This window comes from Lupinus angustifolius, unplaced genomic scaffold, assembly GCF_001865875.1.
Source record: "Lupinus angustifolius cultivar Tanjil unplaced genomic scaffold, LupAngTanjil_v1.0 Scaffold_22_144, whole genome shotgun sequence".
In the NCBI taxonomy this organism is placed as follows: domain Eukaryota; kingdom Viridiplantae; phylum Streptophyta; class Magnoliopsida; order Fabales; family Fabaceae; genus Lupinus; species Lupinus angustifolius.
The window spans coordinates 2,105-20,900 of NW_017719899.1; the positions used below are offsets into that span (position 1 = coordinate 2,105).

Consider the following 18,796-nt stretch of genomic DNA (forward strand, 5'->3'; position numbering starts at 1 on the left):
ATGTTCTTCCAAAAAATTGAATTTTAACTTTTTTGTTATCCTGAAATCTAGCACGATCTTGTAATGTTAAACCAACATCTTGTTGATATTTTTAGTTTCATAAAATGTAATATATATATATATATAAATAAAAAGTGGGAAAAAAAGTATGTATTAACCTTATGTATGAGTTATATATATAGATATATATATAATATAATGTTATCACATTATTTATTATTCATATTTAATCATTATTTTCTTCACAATTTTAAATGAATAATAAATAATAGACCAATAATATAATTATGATCTTTATGTTTTTTCACATTTCACTCGGGGTAACATAAATACCGAAAACAAAAGTGAAACTCACAAATCATTGCACTCTCCTTTCCCTATAGGTTGTGGAAAACCCGACCCGTTAAGATGCCACCCAAATCAGAAAACCCGACTTCTCAAACCACCGCCACCGACACCTCCTCCGCCGCCTCAATAGATCCACTCTTCCACATCCTCCGCCTCGTCCCCTTCACCTTCCTCCGCCCCCCACGCCTCCGTCTCAAACTCCCTTCCTTCTCTCTCCCATCCTCAAACGCCGTCTTCGCCGTCGTTCTCCTCACCTACTTCATGGTTGTTTCTGGCATCGTCTACGACGTAATCGTTGAACCACCAGGTATCGGTTCAACACAGGATCCGTACACTGGATCTGTACGGCCCGTTGTTTTCATGCCAGGACGCGTTAACGGACAGTATATAATTGAAGGATTATCGTCTGGATTCATGTTTGTTCTTGGTGGAATTGGAATCGTTCTTTTGGATCTAGGTTTGGATCGGAATAGAGCGAAAAGTGTTAAGGTTTCTTATGCTACTGCTGGTGTTTCATCTGTTGTTTTTGCTTATATCATGACTATGCTTTTCATCCGAATCAAGATCCCTGCTTATCTTAGATGAGTTTAAGTTTAATTTCGTTTTGTCTTAATTTTTGAGGATTTTGTTGTTTTTATGTACTTATCATCATTGGATCTGAATTTGGTATTATTAATATGCTATAAGGACTTTGATTACTTTGGTTAAGGTTCTTTTGATAGATTTTTTTTCCGCATTTCGTGTTTATGAGGAAGAGCCTCGGCGCATGACATGGATTCAAACCCTGGGAACAACTTATTCGCCTGCGGGAAAAGGTTGGGTATATCCACAATCCTGGACCCCATAGATCCCAGCCATTGTGCACTGGGAGCCTTGTGCACTGGGTCACCCTTATTTTTACGAGTTTCTTTGATAATTTATGAATGTGTAAATTGTAGTTAGTGTTAATTGTGATTGAAGCATGCATGTTTTTAGAGCATTTTTGGAAACTGTCATTTCTAAGGTAGAGTTTGGTAGACATATTAGAATGAGGGTGGACCATACGATATTTGGGTTATTCTATGAATAGAATAGATAGGAGCAGTGTATTAAATTGCGGTCACGCTCGCAGTTAGTGCAATTGCATTCATTGCGGTTGTTGTGATGCGGATTATGGTGGATGTAGTATGAATTATTTTGTGATTAAAAAAATATTTTTTGATTTGATGTGGTCTGTTGCGACCTAATGCGGTTGCTTCATTGTGATTCGGTATTACACCGCAATTGTGGTGTGATGTGGTTGCGGCGGTCACCACAACTGCAATATTATGACCGCAACACATGATGTTGTCTGGAAGTTGAATAACTGATCAAGGGTATAGAATGGGGAAATAGGGCGGAACATACAATATTTGGGATATTTTATGAATAGAAGAAATAGGAGTATAGAATGGGGAAATGAGGCGGAATATACGAATTTGAGTTATTTTATGAATAGAACAGAGTAGATGGTCCCTGACCATGTTGCCCAGGTAATGCTTTGTTTGGGTACCTTTGTATTTACTTCCTGCTAGATTGACTCCTGATCACTGATTTGGAAGAACTGTATGATTGAGATGTGGTTTTGGATGAAACTGTGATGGTGTTCCTTCAGGTTGCTGTTTGCAATGGCAAAAGGATGAGAAATAATATGGTTGTGAATTGTTGAAGTTTTTAGGCGGTTCTGAAATTTGGGTTTCTTCCACTGGTTCATGCTAAGGGAGAAGTTCTTGAGTAAATGTAGTGAGGGCTTAAAGGTGTGGTTCTCACATGGTGACTTAGCATGGCTATTGTGTATGGCGAGACTCGAAGGCAGAGAGTTCGGGCAGTTATTCATTGTTATTTTGAATACTAAGAACTAGGCTTTGTTTATGGTATTATTTGTGATTTTACTTGGTTTGAAGATGGATTGAGTTGGAAAACATTGAACAATAGAGAAACATAGACTGGTTTTCTGATTGGCTCTGTTTTTTGTTGCCATGGAAGATGGAACACATGCAATGGGTTAGTGAGGGAGAAAGTATATTTTAGCCAAAAATTCTAAACTGTTTTAAGTCTTGATTAGCTTAGGCATGTGGGTGAGTGGTAAAGCATTCAGTTAATGTTTAAATCTGTGTATGAAAGTTATCATGGTAGATTTTGGTTATATCAGGATGGATGAAATTTAAATTTACTTATTGCATATGTAACCTTGCTTGAAGTAACAAGCTTCACATACTTTATTGGCTGTGCTCATTTACTTGCTCTCAATAGTAAGTAAATGGATATCTGAAGTGATGGGTTTGTGTTCTTATTCTTCTGGTATGCTACTTAGGTATTAGCCCTCCACCGATTTCCCTGTAAAAAATGACACTCTAGTGCATGAGACTCTCACCTATATGGTTTGAGTAGGATAGATGTGTGCAGCCTTAATAATGCATGTGGAGATATTGTTTCTGGTATTTGAACTTGTAATTTCTTTTGGTCACTAAGTAACAACCTTATTTCTTGATCTTTATTAGAAATAAGATAGTAGTTTAACCTTTTTTGTGCAACAATATAAAGAGCTTAAAGTACTTGAATTAAAATTAAAACGATCTTTATATGAAATGAAAGCAAAACAAATAAATTATTTGCTGGACAGTTTCTTTCGCTGACTTATCAAGACGAAGAGTAACCATGAATTATAATTTATAACTGTACTTATCTTTGAGAATTATAAGCACCTTCTAGTAACCAGAAATTACATGCTCTATAAGAAGATTACAAGAAACAATACTACACAATTATCAGCTATTAATATGACATCAAATGAAACTTTTGGGTGCTTTACATGCATGAACATGCTTGTAAAGTTTCACAAACACAATTATGTTGAATGAGAAAATGGGACATGCATTCTTTTTCAGCATATCAGGTTTCATTCATTTAATGATGGATGGTGTATCAACAATGTAAAAATTTAATGATATCTTTGTTTAAACTCGTTTCAAATCCTTCATACATTTTAGTAGATTTTGCATTACATCCATCATAATCACCACTTGCAAGATGGTACTTCCAACACCACAAGCAAGATATTCAATAGACAGGGATTTTCAAAGAAAAAAACCTATGGCCACTCTCAACCGATAGACAGGAATGATGATGCGAGAAGAAGCGTTTGGGTGAAAACACTCCCAAGAAGACAGGTGATTGTGTAGGGAGACGATTGATGGTGTGATACTAATGCAAGTTGAAATCATCATCTCATGTTGAGGTTGTTTCCTACTTCTCATGTATCCATTGAATTTCTCACATTTCACAAGCTTCCATACCCATGACATCACTCTCAACCGAAAGAGGAGGAACGATGATGCGAGAAGAAGCGTTTGGGTGAAAACACACCCAAGACTAGCGATTGTGTAGAAAGACGACTGGCGGTGTGATACTGATGCAAGTTGAAATCATCATCCTCATGTTGAGGTTGTTTCTTACTTCTCATGTATCCATTGAACTTCTCACACTTCACAAGCTTCCTTACCCATGACATATTCTTGTGTTTGCTTTCATGGCTTGAGTTAATCTTCTCACACAAGTACTCCTTCACTACATGTAACCCTTGCTCCACCACCTCCAATGGAGGTGAAATGAGTGGATTCCCTTCCACCCTTAACTTCTGAAGCTTCTTGAAGCACCCAATAGAGTTAGGCAAGGTCTTTATATTGTTATAGCTAACATCCAATTCAACAAGGGACAAAAGGAGTCCTACAGAGAAGGGTAGAGTCTCCAAGTACCTGAAATTTTGGCTCACATTCAAGGCCTCAAGATTGATGAGGTTCTCAAGGTCTTCAGGGAGAGACCTAAGGCAGTTTAGGCGTGCGTCGAGGATCTTCAGTGAGACGAGATTCGATGTTGAACTTGGAAGGAACATAAGCTTGTTGGAGTTGACTAAAAGCTTCTTGAGGTTTATGAGCTCAAACCCTATTGTGTCTGGGAGCTCGCTCAGTTTGTTGAAGTTGCAATTCAACTCTTCTAAGGACCTAGAGGGTCAAAATATTTAGTATATGCATGCATGCTAATAATACAAAAATATAACAATGTTTCTCATGTATTATGCATTTCATGTCTAAAAGAACACATGTGTTATTTTTGACACAAATGATGAAATGAAGAATGATATGTCAATAGTGTGGTAAAATATGTTCATTATTAATGCACATTCCTTCAAATTTTAGATCATTGTTACATTTTGAATTTTTTATTATTTGGGAACATAAACTTTTGTTATAAGGTACATAACTTAAAACCTAGTAACCTAGTTTGGCCTATCCTATTTTATCTACGAACTTATTTATTGTTATAAGCTTACTAACCTATTCATTAGTAAAACTTACTGACTTATTTACATGTATAAATAATGTTTTCTTTACCTCTAAATTTGACATAAATGAGGGACGCCTACATTTTAGGTAATGTGGAGAAATTTTGGACCCCTCTTTTTGAAATAAAAAAAAGTAGGTATTTCTCTTTGGTGTCAAAGTCAGTTATACACATTATCCTGATTAAAAATAAGTGAGATAGATCTTAAAGTTTGATCTATTATATACTAACAAAATATAATTCCTTTATTCGAATTATATCATGATCTAACTTAACGAAGGGAGAACATCTGTCTCATTTGTTCATATCCAATTAAAATTTGATATTTAATTAAAAATAAAAGTTATAAAAATATAAACTAACATTTTTATATTACTTATTAAAATTTGATTGGCTAGGAATATAGAAACATGATTTTTTTGATGGGATGTTTGTTCTATCTTAACCTAACCTATTATCACCCTATAAATATACCCACTAATCACACTGCCCAGCTTTATGAAGTAATTTAAAAAGAATAAGGTTTAAGCTAAGTTGAGAATTTCGTATGTTAAGCACTTAAAAAGACCAAGTCACAAACAAAGAACATGGTGTAAATTGATTATGTAATCATCATATACATAGAAATAGAGGTAACAAAAGTGAACCTGCAATTTTCAATGGTTTTGGGGAGTGATTCAATGAAGTTAGCAGAAACATTCAAAACCTTGAGCTTAGAGAGGCAGCCAATAGAATTGGGAAGAAATCTCATCTGGTTTGAGTGCAAGTCCAACACCAACAAGTTCAGTAATCTCGCTGTTAATGACTCTGGAATGTTCTGTCAACAGTAAAATATTTATTTATATATTTATCATATAATCTATACTATATATAAAGCTAAGACTTGAAATAATTTTTCTTATGCTGTAATTTTCACTTCCTGTTTTGCTCTTGACATTATTTAATTTTTACAAAAAAAACCTTATAATCCTAAGCAACCGTCACCAACACATTAATTAACCACATATCCCACCTTAAATTAAACATTATCATAAGTGCACAAAAAATATAATATAAAGTAAACCGAATACAACAAATACATTCTAATTCTAAAAAATGAAATATATAAAAATTGAGTATGTAATATCATACAATATTCACTGGCAGGCATGAAGTGCCTATACACACTAGTATATATAGAGAGAAAAAATGTACCCTTATAAGTTTTATACATTATCATTGTATCATCCACCATTAAATAATATATAAAACTTTACGGTATATAGATATAACACTCACATAAGTATAATTTACATTATGCTCATAAATTACCTTGAACCAATAAATATATGTGAGAATATGTTTAATTATTGATGTAAGTTTCACAAACTAAAAACCCTATGATCAAGATTTAATGTTCACATTTTTTTTCATTATATATAAGTACTCATACCTGGAGATTATTATTAGAGAGGTCCAATTTGCAAATGATAGCTAAATCAGTAGAAAATGTTGGAAGAGACTCCAAAGACATGTTATTAAAGTTCATTATTTGAAGCTTTTCTTCCTCAAAATCAAAGGATTTGCTTCTCTCTTTCTTTCTCCTCATACCCCTCTTCATTCTTGGCTGCATATGCTGTTGCAATTCATACATTATATTTCAAAACTATATAATATTAATATTAATTAACTTGAAACTGAAAAGAAGAACTCAGAAATAGTGATGATGATGAAGATTATGGTTTTGACTTGTGATTTGTGAAATTAAAAGGGATAGTGTATGTGTAATATATAGGTTAAGGGGAAGTTAAACTGTTACTTACACTTACACCACTAATTATTTATATAAGTTTATAATATTATCTTCTGGAACATATTTTGTTTACAAAGAGGAAAATATCAATAAATATATTTATTTCCCCAAGCAAACTTTGTTTTTCATTTGGTATTTTGATAATTTTTTCCAATGATGTATAAATAAAAATTGGAAAGTGAATAAATATATATATATATATATATATATATATATATATATATATTAAGATATACAAATAATGTTGCTCTATATGAATATTTATCAGGTTAATAAATATTATATTTGTTTTAGCTTAAAATTAAAATAATTTTATGATGTGTATAATATCTTTAATAATATCTTACGACAAAAATCATTTCAACTCCTGTATTTGAATTGACACTTAAATTAGTCTTCAAAATAAAATATCTTTTTTCCTTTATGCATCATGACATTTAAATAAAATATCTTTTGATTAACATTCATGACTTTTTTTAAATATTACAACATTTTCAGAGTACTTTTAATAGTCTCGTCAATAATAAACTTTTACATTAATACCACTATACAGGAATTATTAATTTATTAAAGAAAAAAGAGAGATTTAATTTTTTTTCTAAACTGAATCACCAAAACATTCTACACGAACGACAATAAAATATAATATACTTTCATCAATTGGTCAATTGTTTTCAAGTCCACTTACTTTTATTTCAAAATGAAAAATTCTATTTTTAATTGAAATACAAGTTATTTATTTTGCTATTTAGTTGTAAATCATTAAATATTTTTCCTATTATAAAATTTTTATAATAAAATACATATTATAAATAGTAATCAAAGTTGGACTATAGTGATAGGTTTAATAAGAAAATTGTTGAGTTTACTTCACTTTAATACTCGTACCATAGCATATTTACCATATAGTTATACTAGTCAAAGTCAATAATTTTTATTTATACTATACTGATTATTTTTTATTTAAAATTTAAAAATATACAAAGTGATATGCATTTTACTAATATGGAAGATCAAACACATCCTTATTAGTTTTTCAACAACAATACTAATATAATATATAATTATATCTATTTTTATTGATATACAATTTAATTAGTAAATCAATAATTAAATTGATATATCACAATATCACGATATAAATAAAAATAATATTATATGTTATACTTTAAATATTTTATATTATATATCCATTTTAATAAAATAAATAATTTTCTCCAAATTTATTATATGCTTATTTATTTCCTATTATAATAACAAGAACTTATTTTTAATATTTTTCTATAAATTTTATTACAATATATTTGAAATTTATCTTAAAAACATTATGCATATATAAGTTTTTCTTTGCCTAAATAATATAATATTTTTATATTTGTGCATATTCATTAATTAATGCTATTTGAAAAAGGGAAATGTTGAGTAATATCTCATAAATTTTATAAGTAGTCATTATCAATTTTTTATAATTATCCTTTAAACTTTAATTGTTAGTGAAATTCATTTATGCATAAAATAGTATTAAATTACTAACACTAAAAAATTGTTACAGGTATATTTTTTAATCTCAATTCTTAGATAGTTATTATTTAATTTTAAAAATTGTATATAATTATTTTATTGCATTTTATCTAAAATGTATGTATCTCATTCATATCAATCATTTTGTACTTTGACGTAGTTTCCTGGTGTTGTAGATATTGATTAAAATGTATTGTTGTATGTTATTGTTGTGAGGCTAATGATAATAATTTTTTTATTGACCTATTAATAATTTAACATTATCTTTATAAATAGATAAAAAAAATTCAACATATAAAATTTAATTGGTAATTGGAAATAAAAATATTTCACTATAACTAATTGTAATAGACATAAAATGAGGTTTATTTACTTTCCCCTTAGAAAAATATTACCAAAACATTTCCCCATACAACATTTCTTGATATCAACCAATATTTATATCTATATAAAAAACTTGTTAAAAAAGAGTTTTAGTTTAATTGTCTGAATATATTTAGAGATTGGTTTCCCATCTATCATGTGAGAGGGTAATACCAAAAATTTATACATCTTATTAGGTGGTGTTTGAATTTGGTATAGGATGTTTTCTTAACACAGTAGGTAATGTGGTGGATGGATAAGTTTCATTCTCATATTTAATTATTATTTTTAATTGATATAAACATCACAATGAATAAGAATTATGTCACACAAGTAATTTCATAAACAAAAAAATTGATTTTGTCCATGTGGAATCTAGTGTAAAGGTCCTACCCATTTTCTTAGTTATATTTTCTAACCGTTTTTTTATTTGATAACCATCATTTTTTCAAATAAAAGTTTACTCCCATATTTAAAGTGGTCTAAGCCTTTTTTAGTTAAAACTACAAACCAAAATCGTTTTCAAATTCACTCAGTGACCAAACCGATTGAATCCTCTTGTCGAGTCCAATTCTCACAATATATGCCTAACTAATGAATCTTCTCCTTCTATTTTCAAATTCCTGAATATATTTATTTGTAATGCATATTAAATTACAGAAAATATTATATTCTCCTAAAATTTAACTTAGAAATCCTCTTGACCATAACGAGGTAAAAAAAATGATGTGTTAGTATATACTCAACATGTATCCAATTAATTAGGGCATCTAGCTTTTTATATTTATAAGAATTTTTAAACTTTTTATTTTTGCTATAATATTAGTTTATAATAAATCATCTAACTTGTACCACATGAATGTCCAAAAATATCAAAACATTAGATCCCTAGTAGCATAATTTGTTGGATTTGTTTGTAGTTGGGAGTATGTGTGGTAATTGAATGAGTTTGGATGAATTTGGATTTGGATTAAAATGGATGGATGAAAAACTATCCATCAATCTATATAAATCAATTACATCACATTTTTAAACTATCTAATTCATTCATATCCAATGAATTTCAATCTATTCATTTTATTCATTTATCCATTTTAATGGATTGAATGAATGGATATCTAATCCGTTTTTTTTCAATGTGAAGTAAACATTTTTAATAAAACATTATAAGAAGAAAAAATTTCTTTTAAAAATTATTATTTAATAAAGCATTTTTAAATATCAATTTATAAAATGTTTTTAAAAAATGTTTTTTTAAAATAAAAAATGTCTCAAACCCCTAGGCTAATGCTTTATTGCAGTGTTATTAATATCATATCAGTCATCAAACTAGTTATGGTACTAGTACAGTGGTATAACAATTGAATGAGTGGTTCACTAATTAAACTGCATTCCGATGAAATTAGATATACATATATAATATATTAAAATTAATGTTGAAAACTCAATTAAAACCCAATAATTTTTTATTTTCATTAAAAAATTAATTTTAAATATAAACCGGTCGGTATGACTGAACGGTTCAATTGAAAACCGACCGGTATGACTAGTTTTGGTTGGTTTTAACTAGTATGATTGTATGATCAGTACAATTATTATATCGTACTGGTATTGAGACTGGTTCACTGGTTTACCGATTGAACCAGCCGACACGAACTAGTTTTTACAACACTGCTCTATTGTATCTCAGATTCTTGTAAGTGTGACACATTTTATATCTTATATCCTTGTTATATGACCAAAAATATTAAGTGTAGCACATTTTTATATAATGCTCTATGACTATGTAATTATATATTAAGTGTATCTAAAATCGTTGTATAGAAAACATTTATGTATCTAACAAATCTTGCTATGGAAGAGGGTGGAGTAATATTTGGCCTTTCACTTATACAACACAATAAGGAGTTAGTAAAGTCGATGTTTCCTGCAAAAGGTGAGAAAGATTTTTTATATTAATATTGAATTAATTGGAAAAAATTCATAAAATAATCTCCGGTGATAATATAAAATATTTTATGAATATTTAAATATTTAAGGTTTATATTTTGTTTGGGTGCATAGCAAAGTTGGGTTGTCGCTTATTTGGAAAAAAATGTGTTTTTATTTTTTTGGATGGATTGGGTATCCATCCAAATGGATATACTCATGGATATTCATTGGATATAATGGATGAATTTGAATTCATCCATTATCAATATTATTCATTGAATTATATCCATTTAAATCTATTAGTTCTAACAGATGAATTTGGATAGGTTTTGGATTATGGATAATTTTGTCACCTCTAGTTGTGAGTTTGTAGTTACAAACTTGTAACTTGTAGTAATGGGCTTATAACTTATAGAAGTGAACTTCTACCTTATTGTTATTAAGGTGACTAAAATCTTCTAACTATGAAGTAGTTATTAAACTAGAGTTAGTAAAATTAATTTTGTAACTAGCTGAAATTGGAAAAATAATTAAAAAATACCTACAATATTTATTATTTATTTAGTTATCTACTAATGAAAATGATTATCAATTTGATTAATTAAATATATAGATAATTTAAAATCAAGATTTTCAATCCTCTATTTCAATATGTTATTTAGAATTCAATACACAAAATTTTAAGTATTTGGAGATAAAATTAGACATAAAAAAGAATGAGTTTTTTAGTTGGAATAAACTAATGTAACTTTTCAATATTTTGAAGAGTATAAAATTGAAAATGAATTATTGAAAGTTATTTTTAATTACAAAATACTACTTCTTGCAGCTATGTGAAAAGTAAGTGCTCTTCAATTTTTGTTTTTATGACCAACTCAAATAACTTATTTATTGAATCACAAAACTATAAGCTGCCTGAAATGTTATAAACTCGTGTTGTCTGATAGTACTAGTATATTCCCAACGAGGTGAGGTAATATAGAATGAGTGTAAAACCTATACATTAATAGTGTAAAGATTTATATATACGTACTTCATTATTCACCATTCACTTAAATTATATTTTTTTAAAAGTTAACAATAATTTAAACCATTTGAAGTAACTGTACAATAATAGTATATAAAGTTTATATACAGTATACATTTTTTCCTATAGGAGATGGATAGTATGATGGAAGTACAAGAACCCTATACTTAGGGGGTTCCGTACTTCCGTAGCCTGGACACGTTTTCCACTCTACTTCATTAATTAGTCAAACACCCCATCTTAATATTTTAATTTTTTTATTTTATAATCTTTAAACACGTAAGATAAAGGATATGATTGCCACTTAATATCTGTGATGTAATGGTTGTACATTTTTTTATATTAAGATTAAAATAAGATTTTTGACCGGTAAACATAGTTTATGTTATAATTAATCCTTTTTTTTTCAGATTACTTTGATTCTTATAAAATTTTAAAAAAATTATATAATGACATGATGAATTACTTACTTTTTATATAGTTAAATAAATACGGATGAATGAAAAGTATGTGGAAAATTTTCTACATGTATATATATTTGATTTTATAATTTAAAATGCAAAAAGAACATTTTTCATATACTAAAATTATAAATAAAAAAACATTTACTTATAAGAATAGTGATAAGGATGAGAAATGACAGATCATTGCTATTAAATTTGGCTTGGACCATCGGGTTTGGTCGGTAATCGATCATCTGATCGATCCAAGTTATACATATGATCTGCCAAACACCAAACCAAATGAACCAATTCTAATATGTTGATTTACACATAAAATGGTTGATTCGGTTGGATGGGAGAGTCAATCAAACAAAAAACACTAAGATGATGCACTTTTGAGAGAGAAAATGTGACACTTTAAACTTATTTTTAGCTTATATTGTAACCAAATTTTATAAACTTACTGATTTAACTTAATTTTAAACTTATTTATGTGTTTTTCGTGATTGATATGTAAAACCTAGGGTGTATAATGTGGTGATGTTTTAAATTATTCATAACATTATGATGTAGTAAAGTTGTTGGTCGTTTAATAAGATAATTTAGTAGTCGATTTAAATTTGGAATATAATGTTATTAATTAGAGTTAGCTAGTAAAATAACAGATTTTTTTTTTAATATAAAGTGGGTCAAACCGGTAAATCATTGATCCAAATTAGTGAAATAACTTAATTTTAATAACATTAAGCAGAATATAGACAAATTAGTGAATGTCAACTTCTTAGGCTTTAAATTGATCAAATAGTTATTTCAAAAACTTATAACTTCTAATTACAAAGTCAATCATGTTCGTAGAGATGAAAAACTTATTGAAGTATTCTATAAACGTGAGCTTTGAAATCGATTACAATTCACAAATATAGCCGACGGCTATAGATAATATAGTTTTGGACTGCATTTTTTAAAATTTTAAGCACTATTTTATTTGACGCCATTGTTTATTGGGAAAATGACAACATAATAATTTGAATTTTGGATACATGGAAAAAAACAACATGTGGCTTATCCCTTAATATGTGGGAAGATAGAATTTTTTAAGTTTTAGATAATCTTCATGGGGTTGACAAAGCAATGATTGTAGTATATAGAAACCAAGTAGAGTTAGGGGTACTTAAATAAAATGTAATTTGGCTCTTGATGCCTTGATGAATACTATTTTAAAAAGTCTTGATTTATATTTGATTAAAATGGTGTTTCAGTTGTGCAATCTTAGTTTGTATATACATCTTCTTCTTTTTTGCGATTTCCATCCTCTAACATATTAGGTAAAAGTGACAATTAAAAAATAATTTTCCATATAAATCCTAAGGTCTTGTCTATGTGCATGCATCATTTCTATGTGGTAGATAAATCCCTAATGTATTCCCGTACATGATATCCAATATGAAATTACATGTGTCATTCTTATATTGTATACAAATTTTTCTATTTGTTTGTTTTATGTATGTCTTTTATCCCTTTAGCTTACATAATTGTGCACAAACGATTGTTCTATTAATATACTTAATAACTTATAAAATTCAAATTCAATAATATAATGTGAAATATATAGCAAATGATGTACGACATTACATGCCATTCCCATGTGGCGCCTACGCATAGATTTATTTAATGTAAAAATGTTAATAAAGGTAAGTTGTCAAAAATTAACAGGCCCATGCGTGCCAAATGAGGCAAATTTGGTGTATATTAACAGTGTAATATAAACTACTTCACCATATCATAAATGTAGAAACAAAAAAAACATTCTCATCACTGATCAGCCCCTTCCACCTAAGTATATCGCACCAAGTGGAGAGTTATAATTAAGCTATGATATTTTTTTAATGTTTCATCTCAACATTAAGCAGCAATAAGAGAGCCTAATAAATATTTAAACAAAGAATAAGTCAGACGATGTAAGACTTATTTCTCATTACGTTTGTTCTTATTTTAGCCAAATCTCAAATTCTCTGGTTTGCCTAGCTTCACACTCCCCACTAGAGGTGACAAAATTATCTACAATCCATAATTTATTCAAATCTAAGAAAATTAAATTCATTATTAAAGCTAATGGATTTACATGAATGGAATCCAATAGATAACATTAGTAATAGATAAATTTGAATTCATCCATTATATCCAATGGATATCCAATCCATCCAAAAAACAAAAAATCAAAAAATGAAGTTCTTTGCTTTTCAATTTCATTTAATATTCAAGAAAATTAAATTCAAACAAATTCATCCATGATTCTCACTCTCACTTTTAATATTTTATTAAATTGATATCAATTATAGGACATGTGTATGTAGCTAATTTTAAAGTTTATTCTTAACTACATAAGTATGAGAAAAAATGCATGCACTGACAATGTATGAGTTTTATACATTTCACTGTATCATCAATCATTTATATTTAATCATCATTGACTCTTGAAAAAAATATAATTCAAATGAATGATAGAAGATATAGTGATTATGTATAAATGTTTATATTGACACTGTATAGATATTACATTCTATAAGTATTTGTTAAAAAATTTACACATAGAATCTTAAACATTACGTGCTTGTAGAATATTGCAAAAAATATGTTTTAAAAGTTCAAAAAATTACTTTTTAAAAGTGTTTTTAAATGATTTTAAAAGTGTTTCTTTAAAATGTGATTTTAAAAAATATTTTATTGAGATACAAATTTTTAAAATAATGATTTTCTTCAATAATGTTTTTAGTTCCAATAAAAAATCAAATGGATCATCAATCCAAATTCATGAAAATGAAGTCATAAATGGATTTGAGTACATCTATTAAGTTTGAATATAGATGGATTGAATAACTTAAAATATAATTTAAATAAATTTATATGAATTAATAGATAACTTTTCATCCATCAATTAATATTCAAATCCAAATTCATCAAAATTCATTCATTTGCCCCTCACTTGACTCGATCTACAAACACTTTCCACTTAAATGATGAAACTATGCACAAACAGTGTTTTATAAAGTTGCTAAAAATATCTATCGTTACAATGCAGATGCAGCAAATCTAAGCTTGGTTGATCTTTTAGAGTTGCATGAGCTTTAATTCACAGAAAACGAGTAATTACCTTTTCTCTCTAAGTTTTAGTATAATTATATAAACTCCTCCTTCATTTTGTTAAAGAAATAATGTAATTTCAGCATTAATAATAGAAAGTGAGAAAACTTCTACCAGTAGAAGTTTGAGTCATTTCAGCCTTTGTTAGTTTGTATAAATAACACTTAGATATTTCAAAGATAAATGTTATTGTAATTGATATTCAATACATTTTCAATATAACTTAGTTCATTATTCTTGACAATACACATTTCTCTCAAACATATCTTCTTTTCATTTTTCCTCTGTTTTTTGCATCTGCACTTAGTGTGCATATTGTTTCTCTTTAGATGGTTGCTTGGTGCATTGTGTATGCATAGGAGATGAAGACAATCTTTGAATTTCAAGAAGTGTACAAAGCTTTGTTCTTAATCCATAAATGTGTTGATGGAGCCAACTTTTACAGAATTGTTGGTGCCAAGATAGCAAAGGAATCTTGGGATAGCTTGGAGAAAAGCTATGAAGGGGCTGCAAAAATGAAGAAAGTGAAACTTCAAACAATGAGGAGAAAGTATAAACTCATTCAAATGGAGGAGAATGAGACAATAGCAGATTACTTCACCAAGATTCTCACATTCATCAACCAAATGAAATCGTGTGGAGAAGAGGTGAAAGGGCAATCTATTATTGAGAAGATACTTAGGACTCTAACTCCTAAGTATGACCACGTTGTTGTTGCAATAGAGGAGTCCAAGAATCTTGAAGGTTGAAGAGTTGCAAAGTTTTCTTGAAGCTCATGAACAAAGGCTTAAAGAGAGAGGCTTAGAAAAGAATGATGATCATACACTCCAAGCACAATCATCCAAGAAATCTTCTGTGCATTGGACAAAAAGAAGAAGAAGGTGAGATGGAACAAGAATGAGCAAGATTTTACATCTCAAAGATCAAACTATCTTCAGCAAGATCATAGAAAATGTTCAATCAAAGACATAACAGGAAGAAGGAAGTTTGATAAAAGGAAGATGCAATGCTACAATTGCAGGAATTATAGGTATTATGCAGCAGAATGTAAGTCAAAGAAGTTGATGAGTAGCAAGGAAGAAGAAGCTAGACTGGTTAAGGATGAAGATTTTAATGATGATCACTACCTGCTAATGGCAACCACAAGAAGCAGCCAAGAAGATGTTGAGTTTTGGTATCTTGATATTGGTTGTTCAAATCATATGATAGAGAAGAAGGATTGGTTCACAACACTTGATGAATCAGCAAAGATCAAGATTAAGTTTGTTGACCATAGTGCAGTCTCTGTAGAAGGAATTGACAAGGTTATGATCCAAAGAAGATATAGGAAGAAAGCCTACATTTCCAATGTTCTCTATGTTCCTAAGATTAAAAGCCACCTACTCGGCCTTGGACAGTTTCTAGAAAAGGGTTATACCATGAAAATGAAGGATGGCATGTTGAAAGTGTTTAACAAAAACATGCACAACATCTTGAAGGCTCCACTTTCAGCCAACAGAACCTTCAATATTGGCATACAGATCAGTAACCAAAAGTGCCTTCAATCAACAATTATGAAGGACACTTGACTATGGCATAAAAGGTATGGACATCTAAACTTTAAAAGTTTAGATTTGCTAGAAAAGGAAGGAATAATGATTGGTTTGCTACACACAATAGCACTAGAACAATTATATGAAGAGTGTCTATCAAGCAAACAAGCAAGGAATTCTTTTGTCTCACATGTTCCTACAAAAACAATGAAGGAAATAGAGGTGGTATATTCAGATGTGTGTGGACCTTTTGAAGAAGACTCTATTGGAGAAAATAATTACTTTGTGACCTTTATTCATGATCATACCAGAAAAGTATGGATCTATCTAATAAAGAATAAGGGTGAAGTGCTAGAATCCTTCAAGAGATTCAAAGCTCAAGCAGAAAGACAAAGTGAAGTCAAGCTGAAACTGTTGAGATTAGATGGAGGAGGTGTGTATGTATCAGTTGAGTTTCATGAATTATACATCAAAGAAGGGATCACTCATGAAGTCATTGCTCCATACACACCTCAACATAATGGAACAGCAGAAAAGGCAAACATAATCATACTTAATATGGCTAGGTGTATATTGAAAACAAAGAACTTGCCAAAGGTGTTTTAGGGGGAAGCTGTTTCTACTGCAGTGTATATACTAAATAGGTGTCCTACTAAGAGGTTGGATGAGAAGACTCTTGAAGAAGCTTGGACAGGACTCAAACCAAATGTGAGTCATTTAAAAATCTTTGGCTCTATTTGTTAGAAACATGTGCCTGAAGCAGGGAGGAGAAAGCTAGATGATAGGGGTGAAAAACTTATCTTCTTGGGCTATCATTCAACTTGTGCTTATAGAGTATTTGACCCTAGAAAAAATAAGTTGATGATGAGCAGGGATTTGAAGTTTGATAAGGATCATTGCTGGAATTGGAACCTTAAAAGTTCTAAAAAAGTCGAGAGACTTTATTGCAATTTGAAGAAGTTGATGAAAGTGGCATTGGTGAGACTATAACATCTAATCTAGTTGGTGTTCCTAGTACAATGGTGAATCCTCCAACAACTCAAAGATTCATACAACCACCTTCAAGACTAAGAGATTATGAGGTGTTCTTTGACTGAACAATCAATGCAAATGGTGATTTTGTGCATATGCAATTGCTTGCTAAGATGGAACCAGTATATGTGGAAGATGCTTTGAACCAAACACATTAGGTTGAGGCAACAAAGGAAGAACTAAGGTATATAGAAAGAAAAAAATACTTGGAGTCTAATTGAATTGCCAAGAGGAAATAAAGCTATAGTTGTGAAGTGGGTATTCAAGACCAAGTTGAATCCTAATGGTGAGGTCTCCAAGCACAAAGCCATGCTAGTGGCAAAGGGTTTCCTACGAAAGCAATGTCTTAACTATGATGAGGTATTTGCTCCGGTAGCTAGACTTGAGATAGTGAGATTGGTGATTGCTATAGCTAGTTTCAAGTGATGGGAGATCCATCAAATGGATGTGGAATCTGCATTTTTTAATGGACTTTAGACAAAGAGGTATTTATGATGCAACCACCAGGATTTGAGACTAAAGGCAAAAATGAATTGGTGTACAAATTGCATAAGGCCTTGTATGGGCTTAAGCAAGCTCCAAGTGCACGGAACAAGAGGATTAATGCTTTTTTACTGCAACTTGGTTTTATGAAGTGCCCAATAGAACATGGTGTCTATATAAAGGACAATCGTAAATCAGAATTACTTATAGTATGTCTCTATGTAAATGACTTATTGATCACTGGAGAAAGTCTCAAAGATAACTCAACATTCAAACAACAAATGCAAGCAGCATTTGAAATGAGTGATCTTGGCTAGATAACATATTTCCTTGGTATTGAATTCAAGAAGACAAATAAAGGGGTCTTTATGCAACAAACCAAGTATACTACTGATGGCTTAAAAGATTTAACATGGTGGATTGTAATGCAGCCTCAACCCCGGCAAAAATAGGAAGCATTGCAGACCTAGTTGAAAAAGATAAACACGTTGATAAAATCTTGTTTAGACAAATGATTGGTTCACTAAGGTATATATACAGTACTAAACCTGACATTGAATATGGAGTAGGATTAGCGAGTAGATTCATGGAAGCACCTAAGAAAACACATGTAATTACAATAAAGAGGGTGATGAGATACTTGAAAGGAACAACTAGAACAGCAAAAACAACATAGAGTTGGTTGGATTTTCATATACCGATTGGTGTGGAGATAAGGTGGATAGAAAGAGTACAACTGGTTATCTATCCAGCCTTGGTGATGTACCAATAAGTTGGTGTTCCAAGAAGTAAGAAGATGTAGCATTATCCTCATGTGAAGCTG

At 30.0% G+C, this 18,796-nt stretch overlaps 3 protein-coding genes across 3 annotated transcripts; 2 read left to right on the forward strand and 1 right to left on the reverse strand.

The window, feature by feature from the left end:
- Positions 1 to 323: 323 nt before the first annotated feature.
- Positions 324 to 1,056, forward strand: LOC109338375 (oligosaccharyltransferase complex subunit ostc). Its single transcript, XM_019575592.1, has one exon. The coding sequence runs from the start codon at positions 409 to 411 to the stop codon at positions 931 to 933; it is 525 nt and encodes a 174-aa protein (XP_019431137.1). The 5' UTR covers positions 324 to 408; the 3' UTR covers positions 934 to 1,056.
- Positions 1,057 to 3,298: 2,242 nt separating this feature from the next.
- On the reverse strand, positions 3,299 to 6,340 carry LOC109338371 (plant intracellular Ras-group-related LRR protein 6-like). The gene is made up of 3 exons (XM_019575587.1): positions 6,140 to 6,340; positions 5,355 to 5,524; positions 3,299 to 4,367 (listed from the first exon to the last, which is right to left on the reverse strand). The coding sequence occupies exons 1-3, from the start codon at positions 6,338 to 6,340 to the stop codon at positions 3,677 to 3,679; spliced, it is 1,062 nt and encodes a 353-aa protein (XP_019431132.1). The 3' UTR covers positions 3,299 to 3,676.
- Positions 6,341 to 15,288: 8,948 nt separating this feature from the next.
- LOC109338370 lies at positions 15,289 to 16,494 on the forward strand. The gene is made up of 2 exons (XM_019575586.1): positions 15,289 to 15,670; positions 15,773 to 16,494. Exons 1-2 carry the CDS (start codon positions 15,289 to 15,291, stop codon positions 16,492 to 16,494), a joined length of 1,104 nt encoding a protein of 367 aa, XP_019431131.1.
- The last annotated feature ends 2,302 nt before the right edge of the window (positions 16,495 to 18,796 follow it).